This window comes from Calonectris borealis, chromosome Z (assembly GCF_964195595.1).
Source record: "Calonectris borealis chromosome Z, bCalBor7.hap1.2, whole genome shotgun sequence".
Classification (NCBI taxonomy): domain Eukaryota; kingdom Metazoa; phylum Chordata; class Aves; order Procellariiformes; family Procellariidae; genus Calonectris; species Calonectris borealis.
The window spans coordinates 85,318,286-85,335,555 of NC_134352.1; the positions used below are offsets into that span (position 1 = coordinate 85,318,286).

The 17,270-nt window shown below is 41.4% G+C and overlaps 1 protein-coding gene across 1 annotated transcript in view; it reads left to right on the forward strand.

Moving 5' to 3' along the window:
• The window catches only part of LOC142075313 (netrin receptor DCC-like), a 566,343-nt gene that overhangs the window by 258,850 nt on the left and 290,223 nt on the right, over window positions 1-17,270 (forward strand). The window contains exon 3 of the mRNA XM_075136492.1: window positions 5,913-6,197. Coding sequence (XP_074992593.1) covers window positions 5,913-6,197 — 285 coding nt within the window. The remainder of the gene's footprint in view (window positions 1-5,912; window positions 6,198-17,270) is intronic.

The following is a 17,270-nucleotide window of genomic DNA, read 5'->3' on the forward strand; positions in this document are numbered from 1 at the left end:
TGAACGCTAAATACAAGGTGCAGAAATAATTGTCTCGCCCTTAAATGCGTAGGCTAAAAAAAGCTATCACAGTTTGGTTCTCCTGAAACAAGGCCAAATGCTTTGTTTGGCTTGGAGTTTGGGATGAATCTGGCTGAAAACATCTAAGCTACTTTCGGTCCCCTGGCACAAAGCAGGATGAGGCACTCCTCAATCCAAAAGCAATTGGATTGAGCAATAAGAGGACAGCAGAAAAGCATGTTAAGTAGATGGTTTTTGACACCTGTTCAATGAATATTAAACATAATAGTGTCTGTTTAAACTCTTCCTTTATTTTTAGGGTATCTGGTGATGGTGGTCCTCAAGTTCTCTTTGCAGGAAGTACATTTTCAACCCCTTTTCGGTAGAGCCCACAGGCTTGAATTGTACTTTAAGCTCATTCCCGTAGGAGAATTTTTCTCCTTTCTCTGAGAAACTGAGAACTGGGCGTGAACCCAACCTTCCTTTCCCTCCTGGGCTGTCCCTGAACTGTGTTTCAGTTTGCGGGTACCCCCAAAAGAAACTCCCACTCAATTTTATAGGGAGGAAAGAAACACTAGTATATTTACAGAAGAGCTTGGGAAAGCCTGGTTTGAACCCCTGCTTAACTTGGATTTCTCCTGTGACCTTGAGCGAGCAAGTCAGTCACTGTAGCATTTCTAAAAATGCCTAAAAAGCCCAAGGAACTCTTCTCGGTTAGAAGCTACCACATTTTATAAGCTAGTGGGATGCCAGTTTCTGTGGCTTTGCTGCCTTTCAATATTTTAACCTGTATCTTAGAGACTCAGTTCCTCATCTATGAAACTGAAATGATATTCTCTTGTTTACATAATACAAATTAAAGGCTGTGATGCACTCAGATTTTATTTTTTATATATATATATATATATATATACACACACACGCATATATATAAAATAATTGAGTACATGACTATGTGACTAGCTGTACTTCGGTTCATCTGGAGCTATTTGGACCTGCCTGCCACTGTGCTTTGTAAGTAATTACTTGGATCTCAATACGCAATTTTAATGCCAAGCCCACGTTGATCCTTATCTCCTGCAGACAGGGCCGTAGACCAGAGTCATCCTTGTTGAAGCCTGACTTGTAAAATCAAACCTCCAGGCTTTAAACTGTGTCTGTTCTCCCTTTGGTTGCAGCTGCTGGATGCTCAGGGGCCCAGATGGCTGCATTTCGGTATCTCCACAGGGCTGCGATGGTGGGTTACAGCTGGGTTGCTGCAGAAGTAACACCCGAGACCTGGGGAAAACAAAAGATAGCAAATTAGAGTTGTAGAAGTTTATTTCTAAGGATGCTGTGTTGCTCTCTTTCTCTGAAATTCTGAGTTACTTTTCAATATCTTATTTTTTGATGGAACAGTTTAGGATACAGTTGATATGTGCTGGTGACTATATTGTCATCACCCATAATTTATGCTCTTTCAAACAACCATGTTAACTTCTAGTGAAGTTTGCTTATGTGCATCTCCAGAGTCAGGAGATATCAAGGCAATCGTATGTTCTCATCATAAATCACAAGCGTCGGAGACCTGTGTATTCCCTGTTTCACGGTGTATTTGTATGTGATGTGATCTGCCAGCGGGGACCGTGTCTGTGCGTTGCGGTTGGAATTGCAGTACTTCGTGTTTCGCAAGATTTAAATATGCTCTGCTTAGTCAGAATACTGAGTGTGGTTTGTCTTTAGAAAAAGATAAAAGATCCTGCCTTATTTGTACTGGTCATGAGCTCTTAACTGATTACTCCCATCTGAGTATTAATACAATTAACATGTAGTCACCTGATTTAGGTAACCCCCCCGGGTTCCCCAGCCAGGTGAAGACGAGGGGTTCCTCTGCCTGTCTCGAGGAAAGCCCCACTCTCTGCACTGAGTATACAGGAAGCTTTGGGAGATGGGCAGCCTAATTTAGGCATGAAGGACAAATGCTCACACATTAATTGTGTACATGTATTTTTAGCTCGGGTATGTGAATTTGATGAAAACTGAGTGCTAATAAGAAAAGATCATCCGTGGTATCCTGTATACCATGCCAACGGCTGAAGCAAAGAGAGCAGCTGGAAACTGGGACTGTAGAGCAAATTAGCATCTCCTTGCTCAGATTTTGTTTCCTCTAGCATACCTTGAGTCTAGTCCCAGCTGGTGGTTGGTAGGTAGTATTTGAAATATTCAGCTCCTAGCAGGATGAAGTATTTCCAATATCGGACGCAAGTTTGAGGAGCGGCTGAACTTTTCTCCTGTTGAAAATAGGTAATAGTAAATAGGCCTATGATTACTTGATGCGTCGCCTTCTGGCCTCATCCGCTCTTGAAACACCGGCCAGCTTTCCATCCTCGGCTTCTCAGACAGTAAGGCACCTTCCTCTGCTTCACTTTGCACTGAGGTGCCCTTTGTGGCAAATTGGTTTAACTTCCATCTGTATAAACCTTAACTGCCCAAATTTCCTATATAAAAAATGCAAAGGCATAAAATATCTTATTAATATTCATTTTATTGTAACATTAAGATCTTTCCCTTTTGAGTCCTTCTCATTAGGCTGACAGCCGGTACTAGGAGTGGCTGTCTGGTACCGTACTGCAGGAATTCCCTGGCTGGCAATGCTTTATAGAAGTATTGCTAAATGCATATTGGTAATTTGATCCCCCCCCCCCCAATTAGTTTCTTCTAAATCAGAAATCTGAGTGTCCACCTCTTCATCAGTTTTATCTCCTCTGAGATGTATGGCTTCCAGTCCCATAAGATGGAGTTTGCAACCAGAAGGGGAACACTTTATTTAGCTCCCATTTCTATGAACGAACCTGAACGCCGCGTCTGTACTTGGATTATTTGGTGAAGTCTGTAGGTCTTGTTCTGATACTTCTGCTGCACGTTACTGCAAATCTTTTCAGAATTGTAGAGAGGAGGTAGTAAATGAAAAAGAATATAGAGTAACTAAAATACAGCACCTTTTTGGAAACCAGCCTGTGAAGAGAGCATTAGACAGCGGTTTCTAAAGTGTTTACGTTTCCAGATTTGCTCACCCATGCTCGCTCTCTTTCCTATTTTCTGAAGCAAGCAGAAGGAACTCACTCATTTTCATTACCTTGGTTTCTCGCCCTTCAGCTATTATGTGAATTGAAAGTGGGGAAAAAAGGTCTTGTCTTGATGTTAAGTAACCTTGCAGACTTTAATTTGAAACAAACAAAGCATTTAAAGCAGTTCTCCTCTGGGGGATTGTACTGAGTGCTACTAAATTGCTGAATATTTAATAGCTAAACATGTTCCAGACCCGGAGGTCTGTCCCCTAAATGATAAGCTTTTTTATTAAGTGAACTTTAATTGCTTAATAATTGGGTCTTCTGTAAGGAAAGATGGGGATCCTGATAGGCTGCCAACCAGACTGCATGGTAAATCGGAGTTGGGTACTGCTTCCAATTAAGTTTCCTAAGTAGGTTTGGGTATAACGCAGGGAGGTGCGTCTGCGACCCTTTGGCTACAGAGCGAAGCATCACCGAGGATCTGCAGTGTTTAATTCCAGAGTCTGCCTCTGAAAGTCACTTTCTCAGGATGTATTTGCTGGTCCGTTCCCTTGAGCCAGCTCCCGACAACCTAAACATCTGTGTAGCTTCAAAAACTGTACTTAAAATAAATCAGCATAAGCCAGGAGAGCTGTGAAGACCCAGTGATAGTTTTAATATCTCATATATTATGGTCCTGCAGAGAGATGAATGAGTTTTGAACAGAACCATGGAAACAGGTGGTTAGTGTCTTTTCACTGGGACACAGCAAAAAATTATTTGCAACATCCTGATCTGTTATACATAGATTTTATTACGTTTCTTTAAGCTGAAAAAGAGTTGGGATACCTGCAGAAAGGGGGGCGGTGCAGAGACAGGGCAAAGCGTGAGCTGGCTCTGCGCAGGAGCATGGCAGGTATGGTGCTGCCGTGGAAAAAAAGTCCCTCTATGGCAATTGTTTTAGTCTAGTTTTTACAGTAAATTGTTAGATTTAGCTGTCTTTCCTCCTGGAAAAGTCTGCAGTTTTCAACAGTTTTCCATCACTGTTCACACTGCGTTTATCTTCAATTTTTTTTTTTTAATTGAAGTGTTGAATGCTTCTATTTTTCTAGCTCGCACCAGCTTTGCTGGGGGTGAAAAGCTGTTGCTTGTGCGTCTGTGCCAATACCTCGGCTGGAAAGTAGCATCCTGGCTGTAACGGGAGCGTGTGCGAGGGTGCAGCGGGTGGCAGGGCTTGCGTGGATGGGGTTGGGAACGACTGCCTTTTCTTCGCTCACTCTGTTCATAGGGATAACTTGTACACACGGCAATTAGGAAATACTGCTGCCCACACAAGAGTAGATTCACGTAGGCTCTTTTTCATGTGTGGAAATGCCGTTAGGAAGCCTTCACTGAGCCAGTTTGTGTCTTGCGAATGAATTTGCCTGCCTCGCTTATGGAAGTGCTTCACCTGGGTTGCGAGATCTCATCTTTGCGGATGGTCTGGGAGCTTGGAGCAATGTGTCTGAGGAGGAGAACTGAGACAAGAGATGGGTGGCCAAAATCACACCAGAAAACAGGTGTTTGAACCAGGAAATCAGCTCAGAGCTCCCACTCAAACGTCTCTTTTGGTACGTGATCATTCCCTGGTACATTGCTTTAGCTGAACGTTTGGGTGGCATTTAAATGTCTGGAGAGTCAGGTCTTAATTCTTTGCTTCCTCAGCTGCTTATAGCCTCTGCTGACAGCTCCTTTTTTGAAAGCCTTCGCTGTATACTGGCTGATAGAATCTAAAAGATGCTTGTTTCCTATATACTTTTTAGTTGCTTTTAGTGTTGTCTTGCAAGTTTTTCACTCTGTCAAACATTTGGTGCATGTTTGCACACACTTCTGAGTGATCATATTTGCTGGTATGGCTTCAAATAGTCCCTGCGGGCAGCGAGTGTGCCCGGCCGGGCTGGGGGCTGGTAGGGTCGTTTCTAGGGACTGGCCAGGATAGAGCCAGAGCAGGTCCTCAAAATATGTCCACAGCATCTCTAGCACATTCCTGATCCAAGCAGTTGCTTCAGCCTATCTTCTTGATTTGTCCTTCTCATACTTGGCTGGAAAGAGGGCTGATTTTTTTTTTTCCTTTTTTCTTTTTTTTTTTTTCTTCTTTGCAAGTTTATCTGTGCTATTTGTAAAGCAACAATGGTTCCAGGTGATAAAGTCCATGATCTTGACATCCTCTGTCACTTGCAGAGCGTGTCCTGTTCTTGCTGGGTTTCTCTTCTGTAGCACGTGAAGGACGTGGTCCTCGTTTTTGCACCGAGCAAGGCTTGGGGCATCTGGGGGTTGTGCAATTAAAGCTCCCACCTCTGCTCTCCTGCCCTCGCGTGTCAACAATATTTCATGGAAAAACAGACACAGGTCATTCCTCATGTGAAGTATTTGATTACGTGACCTAAGCAGTTTATTTAGGAGAGGCTTTTTGGAGTATTTTTCCTTTTATTTGGGCAGAACGGCATAGGGAAGGAGAAATACAGCAAGATGCAACTGTAACATTTTCCTAACCTTACGTAGGTTTAGTTGTGCTTTCCTTTGAATGCCCCCCTGTTCTGAACAGTTTGTATTGCCCGATAGCGTGTCTGTACTTTGTTAAAGTTGTTCCTGAGTGGGTTTGCAAGTAGCAGGTGCAATTCGTTACTCTCTATGTTGATAACACATCTTTTCTTTGTTGTTAATGAGTATAATTGACAAAGGAGGGTGTTAGTCACCCTGCAATTATAGCAATCTCCAAGTAGTTTTCAGAATATCGCATAAATTTTAGTCTGGATTGTTAAAAAAATCCAAATCGGCATGGAAACAGCATGCAACTTCTATTTTCAGCAGCTATCTAATTGCTTTTTTTGCTTGTGTTTGCAGGACCACTGAGGTTTCTTTCCCAGACAGAATCTGTCACGGCTTTTGCAGGAGACACTATTCTGCTGAAGTGTGAAGTTGTTGGCGAGCCCATGCCCGTGGTGCACTGGCAGCGAAACCAGGAGGACTTGTTCCCGAGCCCGGCCGACACGCGGGTGGCCGTCCTGCCCTCTGGAGCTTTACAGATCAGCAGGGTTCAGCATGGGGATGGTGGGATCTACAGATGCCTGGCGAAAAACCCAGCCAGTTCGAGAACTGGAAATGATGCAGAAGTCAGAGTTTTGGCAGGTAAGAACTGGACCCTTCTACATCGCCTTTCTCTCTTGTCTGGTCGTGTCCTTTGGCTCTCTGAAAGAGCAGTCGCTCCTCCTGGAGCAGTTAGGCTGATTTATCCCACTTTCTCTCCAGTTACTTCTGCAAGCTTCCAAGTTCTTCTTCACATGGAAGAGCCTGGAGACCTTTAGAAGCAGTTGGATGCAAAGGTGAGGAGTTGAGACCTTAGGAAAGTATTCATGCTGCCTAACTTCAAGTACTGAATTCAGATATGTATGAAGCTGGTCTCTTTTACGTGGTCAACGGAGGGAGACAAGTACTTCCCATCTCACAGCGTTGGTGAGAGCACTGGAATTATTTTCCCAGAGCACTCTCTGGAAGAGCTCCTCTCACTCCATTGACTGTGAGCAATCTGTTGGGACTAGCAGCTGAATTTACTTACTCAAAGTTAAGTTGCTTGGATATTTCAGTGCCTGATGTGATCTGCCAAGTTGCCTAGACCAGAGTTTGGGATCTGACAGAGTTTAACTGTGACAGGTAATCTTCCTAAATTCATGGCCAAGTGAGCATCTTGCTCTCCCTCTTAATAAACACATCAGCTAAATGAATGGTTACAACTGCAGTCTAGTATCAAAGCACCAAAAGAGTGATTTGAAAAAGGTGTTACTGCAAAAACTCCTTCCGTTCTAATTCTACACGCTAACGTGTAACCACTAATTAAATGGGACAGGGGTGATGTATTTCTAGAATTTTTTTTTTAATATATGCATTTTCTAGACAAATGTTGTTGGTTTGCTTGATTTCTCACTAAGTGAGAGGTAACTGAGCAGGATTCTCAGGCTTCTGAGATGGTCCAAATACTATAGAGATCAGGAAGGCCAGGATCAGGCCTGGGGAAGTGTCCATATATTAACAACGTGTGAAACTTGATGAGTTCATCCTCGCTTCTAGGAGTGGCTTGTAATAGCTCTGGGATTTATTACAGCGGAATTTGGGGGATTACAGTTTCTTCTGTGTTTGCGATTTGACACCAAAAGAAACAAACCAAACCACCGCCACACCCTCTAAATTTAGGATTACGAACCAAAGCCCATGTCCTCGCTTTCTGCTACAGTAGGTAGGTATTGATCCTTTTTTGGAGCTGCAAAGCAAAATTACAGCCAGGACAGCTGGCAGCAGGGGAAGACCACATCACCTGGAGTTACCTGCAGGTTTTTCCCTATCTTTTTGGTGACCCGAGTTTGTGCCTGATCTCTCTAGCGTGGACCTGTTCCCCAATTGTTGGTTTACAGGGTGGCTGTTCTTGGGGCTTCCAAGCTCCGTGATTATTCATGGCAATTTGAGATCCATGGGGAAAAAAAATATTTTTTCAGATATCTTGATTAAAATTAAGAAAATCATAAAACTTTGTATTTTAGACAGACCTGGAAGACTTCTCTTGGTGTCCGCAGCTCTTCAGAGTATTGTTCATTTGCCATGTATCTACATATCAGATCATTTGTGGATGGATTGGTGTTTCTTCCTTTTCCCAGTTTCGGTCGTTAACATCCTGGCTAAATGGCCTCTCTCAGGCTGTCTATAGGAGAGAGGGGAATTAATATATCTCTTCCCAGCATGTTAAAATTTTATACCAGAGAAACACTGGAGCAAATAATGAGGAAAATATATAACAAGGAACTAGTGGAGTCCCTCAGACTTTGGCTTAGGGCAAGCAGCACAAGGTCTCATTTCAGGATAATGTGAGCAGACAGCAGCTCTTATAAGAAATGAACGGTGCTCCTGAAACAAAAATTCAGATCTTATTGAGCCTCTTGGGAGTTTTGTTCTCATGTGCACGCTTTGATGGTTCAGAGCTATGTGATACTTTGCTGCTAATTCTGCCTCTCCTGTTTTTGCTTGTTGGTAGAAATCTCTCTTCCGTTGCAGCTCTCCTCTTCCATAATTAGCGAAGGCAGAATACTCTTGCTGGCCTTTTTCCCCTGGTTAGTGGGGAAGAAAAAAAAGAAAAGTCTTAAATCTTATTCAAGGGAGTAGGCAACAAAACAAAAGCGTAGGTAGTATATCGTAATTCTGTATTTTTAAAATGCAGCTTCTTCCACAGATAGCGGTTGTGATTTCTTTGAACCCACAGTGTATATCTGTCAGGATTTGTGGCGAAACGGACCACAATCCTGGCGAATAATTTCTAATCTTCTCTACAGCTTCCAAACAGAATGCAACAAAAAAGAACAAGGGATAAACATCTTCAATCATTTAGTTTCTTTAGTTAAAGTGCCTCTGGCTTAAATATTTGATTCGACATTGTGGTGGGTCTGGAGAGATCTGTATCTCCTCTTGATAGAAAAATTCATCATCCAACATGAATACAGGTTAGAAAAACAAAATATTTGGATGAAGGAATTACTGATTTCCTGATAGTGGTAGTTTAACTACTGTAGCTTAACTCGCCGTGTAAATGAAGGAAAAGTTGAGCCTTCAACCCCCATTACTAAAGAGAGGTGGTTTGTAGGTGTGTGAATGTGTCTACCGGGGGCAAAGCACTGAGCAGGAAGTTTTTACAAGCGACCGTTTGCATGTGTGTTTTCTACGTGCAGTTTGGTTCTGCCTGGGGAAGCTCTGGAAGGGGCTGATTCTCTCCCCAGCACATCAATAAACACATTTTACAAACGGCTCCAGCCTTGCTAAATCCTCCATGTGCCCATAAGAGTACCCAGGCCATATGAGAACAGATTTTGAAGAACTTGTATAAAAAAGCCCAAGAAACCTGAGCAAAGCTCTTGAGGAATTTTTAATGTGTCAGGTTTAATCTATTGCTCTTAATTTTAAGAGTAGCCATTGCAGCTTTTTGCAGGAAGCTCATTTCAAATGCATGTTTTTTCACCTTTCTAATTGAAGTGCAGCTCTTTTCTCTGGGGTCCAGAAACTTAATCCCAGGTGAAAAGTTTCAGCAAGTACTGAAAACATGAGGAAACACATATTCAGATAACTGCATGCACTCACCTCATTACTTTAGAGGGAATAATACTACTGTGCCAAAAAAAGCAAAAGATCTTACACAAACCAGTATTAGGGAATTAATTCTTAGCCAAATTCATTGCTTCTGTAAATTAATGAGTAAGTTTCTTTGGGAGGTCTGTACACTTGAGAAATACAGATGATGTTTTAAAAGCGAAAGTTGAGTAGTTTGGTGCCTGAAAGCTATTAATTCTCTATTTATAAATAATAATCCTGCATTTATCATGAGCTGGTCAAGTAATCTGCTGCTCTAGTATGGTCTATTATAGAGGTTCCTTCTTTCTCTCTGAGCTTGTCTGCTGAGCTGCAGTGCAAGATAATGGTAACAATATCATGTAATTCCTTCATATTTAATGCGAATAGAGTTTGGTTGTGATTCAGCTCCTTCCTCGCGGTTGCATTTCTGAGGAGAGAAGGATAACAGCAGCAAAAAGGGCCGAATTGATCCCGCGAGAAGGAATTGGGAAGGGAGAGTTTGATGGTCATGTTTAAGTAACTGCGTGCAACAGAAGTTGCCTCGTGAGCTCAGGCTTGCTTTGATGCTTAAGTGAGTCCGCTTTTAGAAGAAGAGCAATTGCAATGCAAGACTTATTTAAATACAGCGTAATATTGTGGTACTGACAAAGTTTTGCAGTTACCACTGTCTTAGGTTGATTTTGAATAGTCATGTAAATACAGGAAGCATCTTGTCCGAGGACATCCCATTTGGGAAATGAAAGGGGTGGAATATACTGAATTATCTTGTTTAGTAGGAGTTTGTTATTTAATACGAGTTTTGTAGTTAAACTTGGTCTTTAGGAAGGTCTGGCTAAGCTCAAGCACGCAGTCTCTTTGAAGCTCAGCCATCAGTTCCTCATGCAACACGCTGAACTTGTATCAGGTGCAAAGATAAGTTAAAGCTTTCTTCTCATCTTTTATACCTTGGGAGGATCCCTGTGTTGATGCACTTCCCTAACAGCCAGTAATTGTCCAAGTCAGGTCTTCACCTTATTCTTAACCTCCACAGGTAGTCCTTAACGGTGTTTATTCTTAGATGAAAACAGATTTCCAACAGATGTGGCCCACTTAAAATAAATACTGAACTTGTGAATTTTTAAATTTTTTTTTTTTTAAATCTAACCAATTTCACGTTTATGTTCTCCAGTGCAGGGGTGCCTTGCCCTAATTCTCATTAGTACATAAAAAAACGAACAACAACAAAACCAAACAAAAACCCCAGCAAAAAAAAATGTCATTTATAGATGCAGAAATTGCAGGGGTGATGCACAAGACCAGAGTCAGGTCCCCTTCACAAATGAATCCAGATCATGGTATAAGCTGAACTCGTTTGCACCACGTGTATTTTGATGCTCATTTACCAGCGAGGCGATGCACGCAAGTGTGCGAAGCCTCTGGTTAGAGCTCGGGGTCTTTGGAAGGGATTTCTGTTACCAGAAACCTGAATACGAGCTTCTAGTTTGAGGCAATAGCTGAAGGAGTGAATGTTGATAAATTAATAATAGTTCAGAAAAGAACCGGAGTGTTTACTGCACGTAGCCTGCCTTTTGGTGAACACACGGGAAATGTTGTACTTTATCCAGGAGGTTTTATAGACTTGCTGCTAGTGTGCTCTGTAAGCGCTGACTTGGGGGAAAGGATTCTTTAATCGGCAGGTTCTTATGAACTAGGTGAAAAAATAACAACTGGAAATGTGAAGCTATATTCTTGCATGTAGAAAAAAGTTAAACACTTAAAACTGGTAATAGCCCTTGGAACTGTTTATTTTTCTACTGAATTTTCCATCAATCGTACTTAAATCAAGGTTAGATTTTCCGTCGCTGCTCCTCCTGCTTTTCAAACTGAGCAACAACTGGATCAAAAGCCTTGCCCTGAGCAGTGCACCCGGCACAGGCATCACTTGTGCTGCTAAACTGGTAAAATTTCTATTAAAGGTTTCATTTTTACCTCATTAGGAGAGAACCATTTGGATGGGGTGTGCCCTGTCACAGAACATGCTCTGTTACTTAGTAATAGTGTTAAGTTCTCTGTTTTGTTTTGGTTTGTTTTTTTTCCTTAATTATTAGTAGTATTTGGATGCATTGGGGGAAAAATATTTTCTTGTTTGGTAAATATATCCTCCTAAGGTGTCATCTGTTAAAGTCACGTTTGAGAACAAGGCAGCAGTGTGAGAGTATGCACACGTGTACGTGTGCTGTCATCTTTCCGTGCGTATTCTTACAGGGTAAATTCCTAGTTAGAAAAGATCCATGTAATAACTTCCAGTATCTGGTTATCCCTACTTCCAGCTGCCCAAATGAATAGCATTGCTGAGGTCACTTTATAAGCTAGCTATATTTTGACCTTTAACAAAAAAAAAGGTTAAATTTAAAATGCTTATTAATAATCCTGGGGAGTGAGCTATCTTGCCTCTCTCCCCTAGGTAAATCTGATTAGTGCTTAAGTAATCCCTTGTATAATACATATAAATAGCAGTTTCCCATGTTACAGCAGCTTGCCTAGCTGGGAATAAAAATGAGCGGGCAGGCAGAGAGGTCCAGTCCGTGTGTCCGCTTAGCACGGAGCGGATCTCGAGACCAATGCAATCACAAGAACAATAACTAATACCGCTAAAGAGCTGTTTGCTCCACAACTCCCTGGCTCGTTGCCAGATTAGTGTTTTTATTTATGAAATATGCATTGATGTTTCAGTGATTGCTCTAAATGGATTGGTTTTAGTACTTCCATTTGAAGCACAGATTGAGTTCAGAACAAGGGCCTTAAGAATATTATGTAATTTAATTCTGAATGTATTTGAAAGCATAAGTTATTGGAAGGTTCCTGGTATACGATTAACCTTATGAAATTGAGCTAGCTTGAGGATGCTGGTACTGTCAATTAGTGGACCGTAGGCTGGCTTGCAAATTTGGGCATACAGAGAAGAACAAGGTAGTTCACTTCAAACTTATCTCTGATTCTGCTCTCAAAATGCACTCCACAAAGAATCCCAAACGAAAGGGAATTCTGTAATGTTGGAACGGCCTTTGCATTCCTGCTTTGAAGTTTGTTTTATACTAAATAGTGGCAGTAGAGCTTTAATATGGACTATTATTTCATACTAACAATAATTATAACTAATCAGAACTAATAATAACATACTAATAAACTATTAGTGACTATTAATGACTAGGACTATTATAGATCTGAAACATTAGAGATGATGGATGCAACTGAAAGTTGCATCCAGGTTTGGCATTTTATGAACTTGTGGGGTTTGGTTTGGTTTTGGGGGGGCTTTTTCTGTTTGTTTTATTTTATTTAATTGCATGAAACACACTGCTTTCTTCTCTGCCATTAACCCACTTTGCTAGCAAAACATATAAAACTCTCTCATCATCACTGCATTCCGTAAAGTTGTCTCTCAAACCAGAAGAGAATTCCCATGCGCAGGAGTCCAGTTAGCAGGCAGAGAGAATTTAAGTGGAATGAATCCAATGGCTACTGGGGATTTGCAAGTATAGTTTATATACGCACAGTACAATGTTCCTATAACACACTGAAGGGAAAGGCAGTCTTAATTGAAACCCCCAGCAGTCTGGTTACAAAGAAATTAGAAAAATCTAAGAATTGGAGCAAGTAATCTGATAATAGTAATTATGAATTAAAAAACAGAATTTGTGGAGAGTCAAAGGAATCAAAGACGTGGAAGATATCAAGGATTAGTAAAGTTCAGGGTACAAATGTTTTTCAGCTATAACTGAGACAATATTACTATGAATGGGTGAAAGTGGTAGAACTTGTTTCAATATTTACAAGGCAGAAAAGTTAAACATACTAATTTTTGAAAAAATATGTGCTTGTACGCATGGCATTGATTATTTAAAGATATTTTTATATTAAAAAACAAAAAATTTAGTGCTATCTTGACATGAGTGGCTTAAAAAGCTTGTCCAAAACCAGATGTTTTCAGGTCATTATAGCCAAATAAAAATTTAGCTCCTGGAGGAGCTGAGGAATTCTCAGGACCATTAATTCTTGACCATAAATTTTGAATACTGAAGATTCCAGTGGTCTGGAACAAAGCAACCCTTGAGTACCTGATGGTCTGTCAGGCTGGCATCTTTGAGACACAAAATAACAGGATGGTCCATGCAATTAAAACCAGTCAATATCAGTGTATGAAAACAGATGATGTCAGCGTAATTTCTGGTGATGATTTGTATCATTATAGTAGATTTCTGGGAGGATTGCCTGCCTAAGACATTAGAGAAATTGAAAATCAGTATAGCATCTATATGCTAGGTCAGATTCATAGCCATCAAGTCTCCAAGTAGAAATTGTTACTGAGCAGAATTTTTTTTTTTAGTGGGAGTCTTCACTGAGAGCCAGGGATATATTCTTGATCCTATGCTCTCTAATATACCATATAACAATGAAACTGCAATTGAACGCGTATGCACGCCTCGCAGAGATGGTAAATACTGAAGAATATGGATCACTAGACAGAACTTTATAAATGGGGCAGAATTTAAAAAAAAAGGAATATTTTAATGTGATTGGTCCTATCGCCCATATCAGAGGAGAGCCCAGGGGCTGGAGCAGACACTTTCCTGTGACAAAAATTGTGGAGGTTCATCTTGAGTAATCGGCAGAACAAGGGTGAAGCAGTGCTGTGAGAGGCTGGTGAGATCCTGGTGGGGTAACGCCAGTGACGCAGGGTCCTGGCACTGGAGACGCGACTTCCGTGCCGAGGTCAGTGTGACCTAGTGCGTCTGACTGGCGACCGCCATTTCAGAAAGGTTGCAGGAGGTTTGGAGGAGGCTTAGAGAACGGCCATAAAAATGGCTTAGAAGATTGTCCCATTTACCATTTAAAAGCTACGAATAATTTTGGGGCTGCTACTTGTTTCTAAAAGTTGACTAAGCTAGTCTTTGATTTTTTTTTTAAAATTATTTTTATTTTTTCAACTCAAAACAGACTAGGACTGGGAGTAACTCCTCTCCAGTTATATTCATGGGGCTGCATCAAAAATCTTGTATTAGGTTCTTTTCTGGATTCAGTTACTACCTGGATCGAACCACTGCTCTTTAACTGCCTGTGTCTTTGCATCTCAGGGACAATGTAGGTCTAAAATGGCATCTGCCAAAGCTCTGCAGCAGCTGAAAGTAAGAGTGTAAATGTGTTGCTGCTTTCTTGCCTCAGCTCTGTTCTCCATTTTTGGGATAGAAGATAATGTAGTTGTGGAGCAGTTCCTCATTCTGTTTCAATTTTGCCTCTAAAACTTTAATGGCTAAAGAAAAAGCTTCCTCCTTTTGTCTTGTAAATACAAACCAGCAACGTCCCTTCCCTACCCCTGCAGTAATAAATTTTATATTATTCTTTTACCTAAGGATCTCGGAGAACAAGTCAAAGGGCTGTAAATATTTTTGTCTTCATTATGGATGAGGAAACTGAGTGTCTCACAAGAAATCATCATTAAAGCTAGAAATAGGACTCCTGATGTATAGGCTCACGTTCCAGCAGTGCCTTGGCACAGTTTTCCTTGCACTTCAGTTAATGTGTTTTGAAGTTACTACAGTAAGAAGAATGTCTTAACGCCCTGATTTGTGTCGGTGCTCATGTCACAATCTTTGTGTCCTTACTACTTATGTGCTCCTGGTCATGTCGCATCCCAGAGCTCTGCTGAGCCAGGCTTCTGTTTTTTGGGAGGGGAGGGCAGGAGGGCTGAAGCAGAAAAATGCTAGCAAAGGGGGTTGGGAGGTGGCGGCAAAAAAGCAAAATCCCAAAGTAATAACTGCGTTCTGGTTATACATTTTAATGCATTCGGTATATTGAGAGATCGGTATCATTTTAATGACAGATTTCTCCAACGCTGTTCACACATAACCCTTGCTTTCTTATTGGGATTAAGTGTTCAGCCTCTAGGCATGATGGTGAGATCAGGTTGGGGAATTTTGCTGGCCTTTCTTCACTGACAGCAGAGAGCAAAATTGGGTTTTATTTGGTATAAATCTTTATCTCTTCTAATCAAATTTAGAAATGTGACTATGAACATGTAGAGATATTCCGTCACATCAGTGTCACATTAAAGGCATCTCAGTTCTGCAAGTTACAATATAAAAACTGCTGCAATAAAAAATAAAATTGTACTGGCAAAGTACAATATTATCCAAATACGTTCAGAAAAATTTTCATGGGTATGACGGAAGTCCTTTGTCAATTGAACAACACTTACAAATGCAGTGTAGCACAAAGCAGCTTAGCACAGTAAGATGCCATACAGCAGGATGCAACACATTTTATGAAAGCGTTTCCTTTTTTCCAATATATAATGTAGCTAAAATACTGCAGTAACATTTTTCTCCTCGAGTGCTGAAGAGTTGTCTCTCTATGGCTGAATCCAAGTGAACTCCTTGCAACTTCATCTTCCTTGGAAGACAGAAATAAATTGCATCGTCTTGAGTTCCACTTGCTTAAGACCAATTTGGTATGAGAGTTAAATACATCCTCGACTCTTATCGATGCATATTGACACAAATCTGAGGGTTTGTTGAGAGAACGATCAGTGATTGACTATAACGTATGCTGGTAACATGTGACAGAAGCGATACCTTTAACATAAGAATGAGAAAAAAAATAATTTCAGGACCTTTCCCTGGTGCAGAATACATATATGTCCTTAGTTACATCACAAGCTATCTCAATTACTCCGTTAGCCATCTATAAAATGGAGATAAAACAACTTATCATAATGCGGCTTTGTGAAGGTATGTATTTTTTTGCGAATAGTGTGGTATTCTCAGATATCAGTGAAATGGGGACTATCGAAATCACATAGGCATTCGCAAATCCTATTTGTGGTTTTGAATTTCAACTATGTGTCATTGATTTAACGAGTGTGGAAAATACGGGTATAGCTGTACCTCATTACTGCATGTTGTATGCTCAAGAAAAATGCTAAATACGAAACGAGAGGTTTTGCTTTGTTTGGGGAAAGTAAGTTCTTACAGCTCACGGCTTTATAATTGGTTTTAGGTGTACCTGTTTGTTCTTAAACATTAATATATAAAATAAAATCAACAAATGCCAGCAACGGGGTAGGTGCTCTGCAGGCTGGGAAGTCGGCGCAGCCCTTGCTTCCAGCCCAGGTGCTGGTCCGGCGTCAGGCTCCGAGCCTTGTGAGCGCCGGCCGCGGTGGGGCTCGGCGGCCGTAGGCGGGAGCAGCTTGCTCCGCGTGGTCCCGGTCAAGCAGTTTGCTTGGAAAGCTAATGCTGAAAAAGGCCGAGGAGGTGTCCTGTCGCGTCCCCGTGGATGGGGGCATCGCAGCCGTGAGCTCAGGCCACAAATGACATGTTGGTGCGCAAGAGATTGAATCGTGGCTGAAATGGAGTCAATGCCTCCAGTGGGGCCAGGGCAAAGGATTTCTCATCTGCCAAAGCTAGTCCATAGCTGGTTGATTATGCGTACAAGTGCCTTGTCAGGGAGAATACACCGAGTGCTCTTTAATCAAGTGGAGAAGGGCATAACAAGATGTTGGATATCTTTATAATCAAGACTGGGTGCCTTCCTGAAGAATGCACTTTATTCAGACGTGCTTCTGAGCTCAGGATGGGTGTGATTCTGTGGCCTGTCTTATACGAGAAACAAGATTTAATGGCCCTTTAGTCTTAAAATCTCCTCGCTCATTTTTGCTTTCTCTCTAAAGTAAAAATCTAGTTTGATGGTCTGATCTTTCTTATTTCTCAGCTGGAAATACCTGGTTGCACTGGTGCAACAGTCTTATCAGACAAGTCTGAACCAGATACTGAAATTGCTGCTGCTGTGTACCGCTTCCTTAAGCCCCCCAAAAGACCCGATTTCCTCACAAGGTCTGTTGTGTCACTGGTGCACATTTTTGTAGTTTATTCAGAACATGTGTTGTGATTTTTTTTTTAAATGATTTGTTTTGATTTTCCCCTGCCAAGCATCAGTGGGTGGAGGCTGTGCCACCTGCAGATAACACTGCTGCAGAGGTTTGCAGTCTGTGGTCCCACAGACTTTTTGGTCAATGAATTCTTCTAACATCCAACACCATCCCCTTCTTCAAGTCGGATCTCA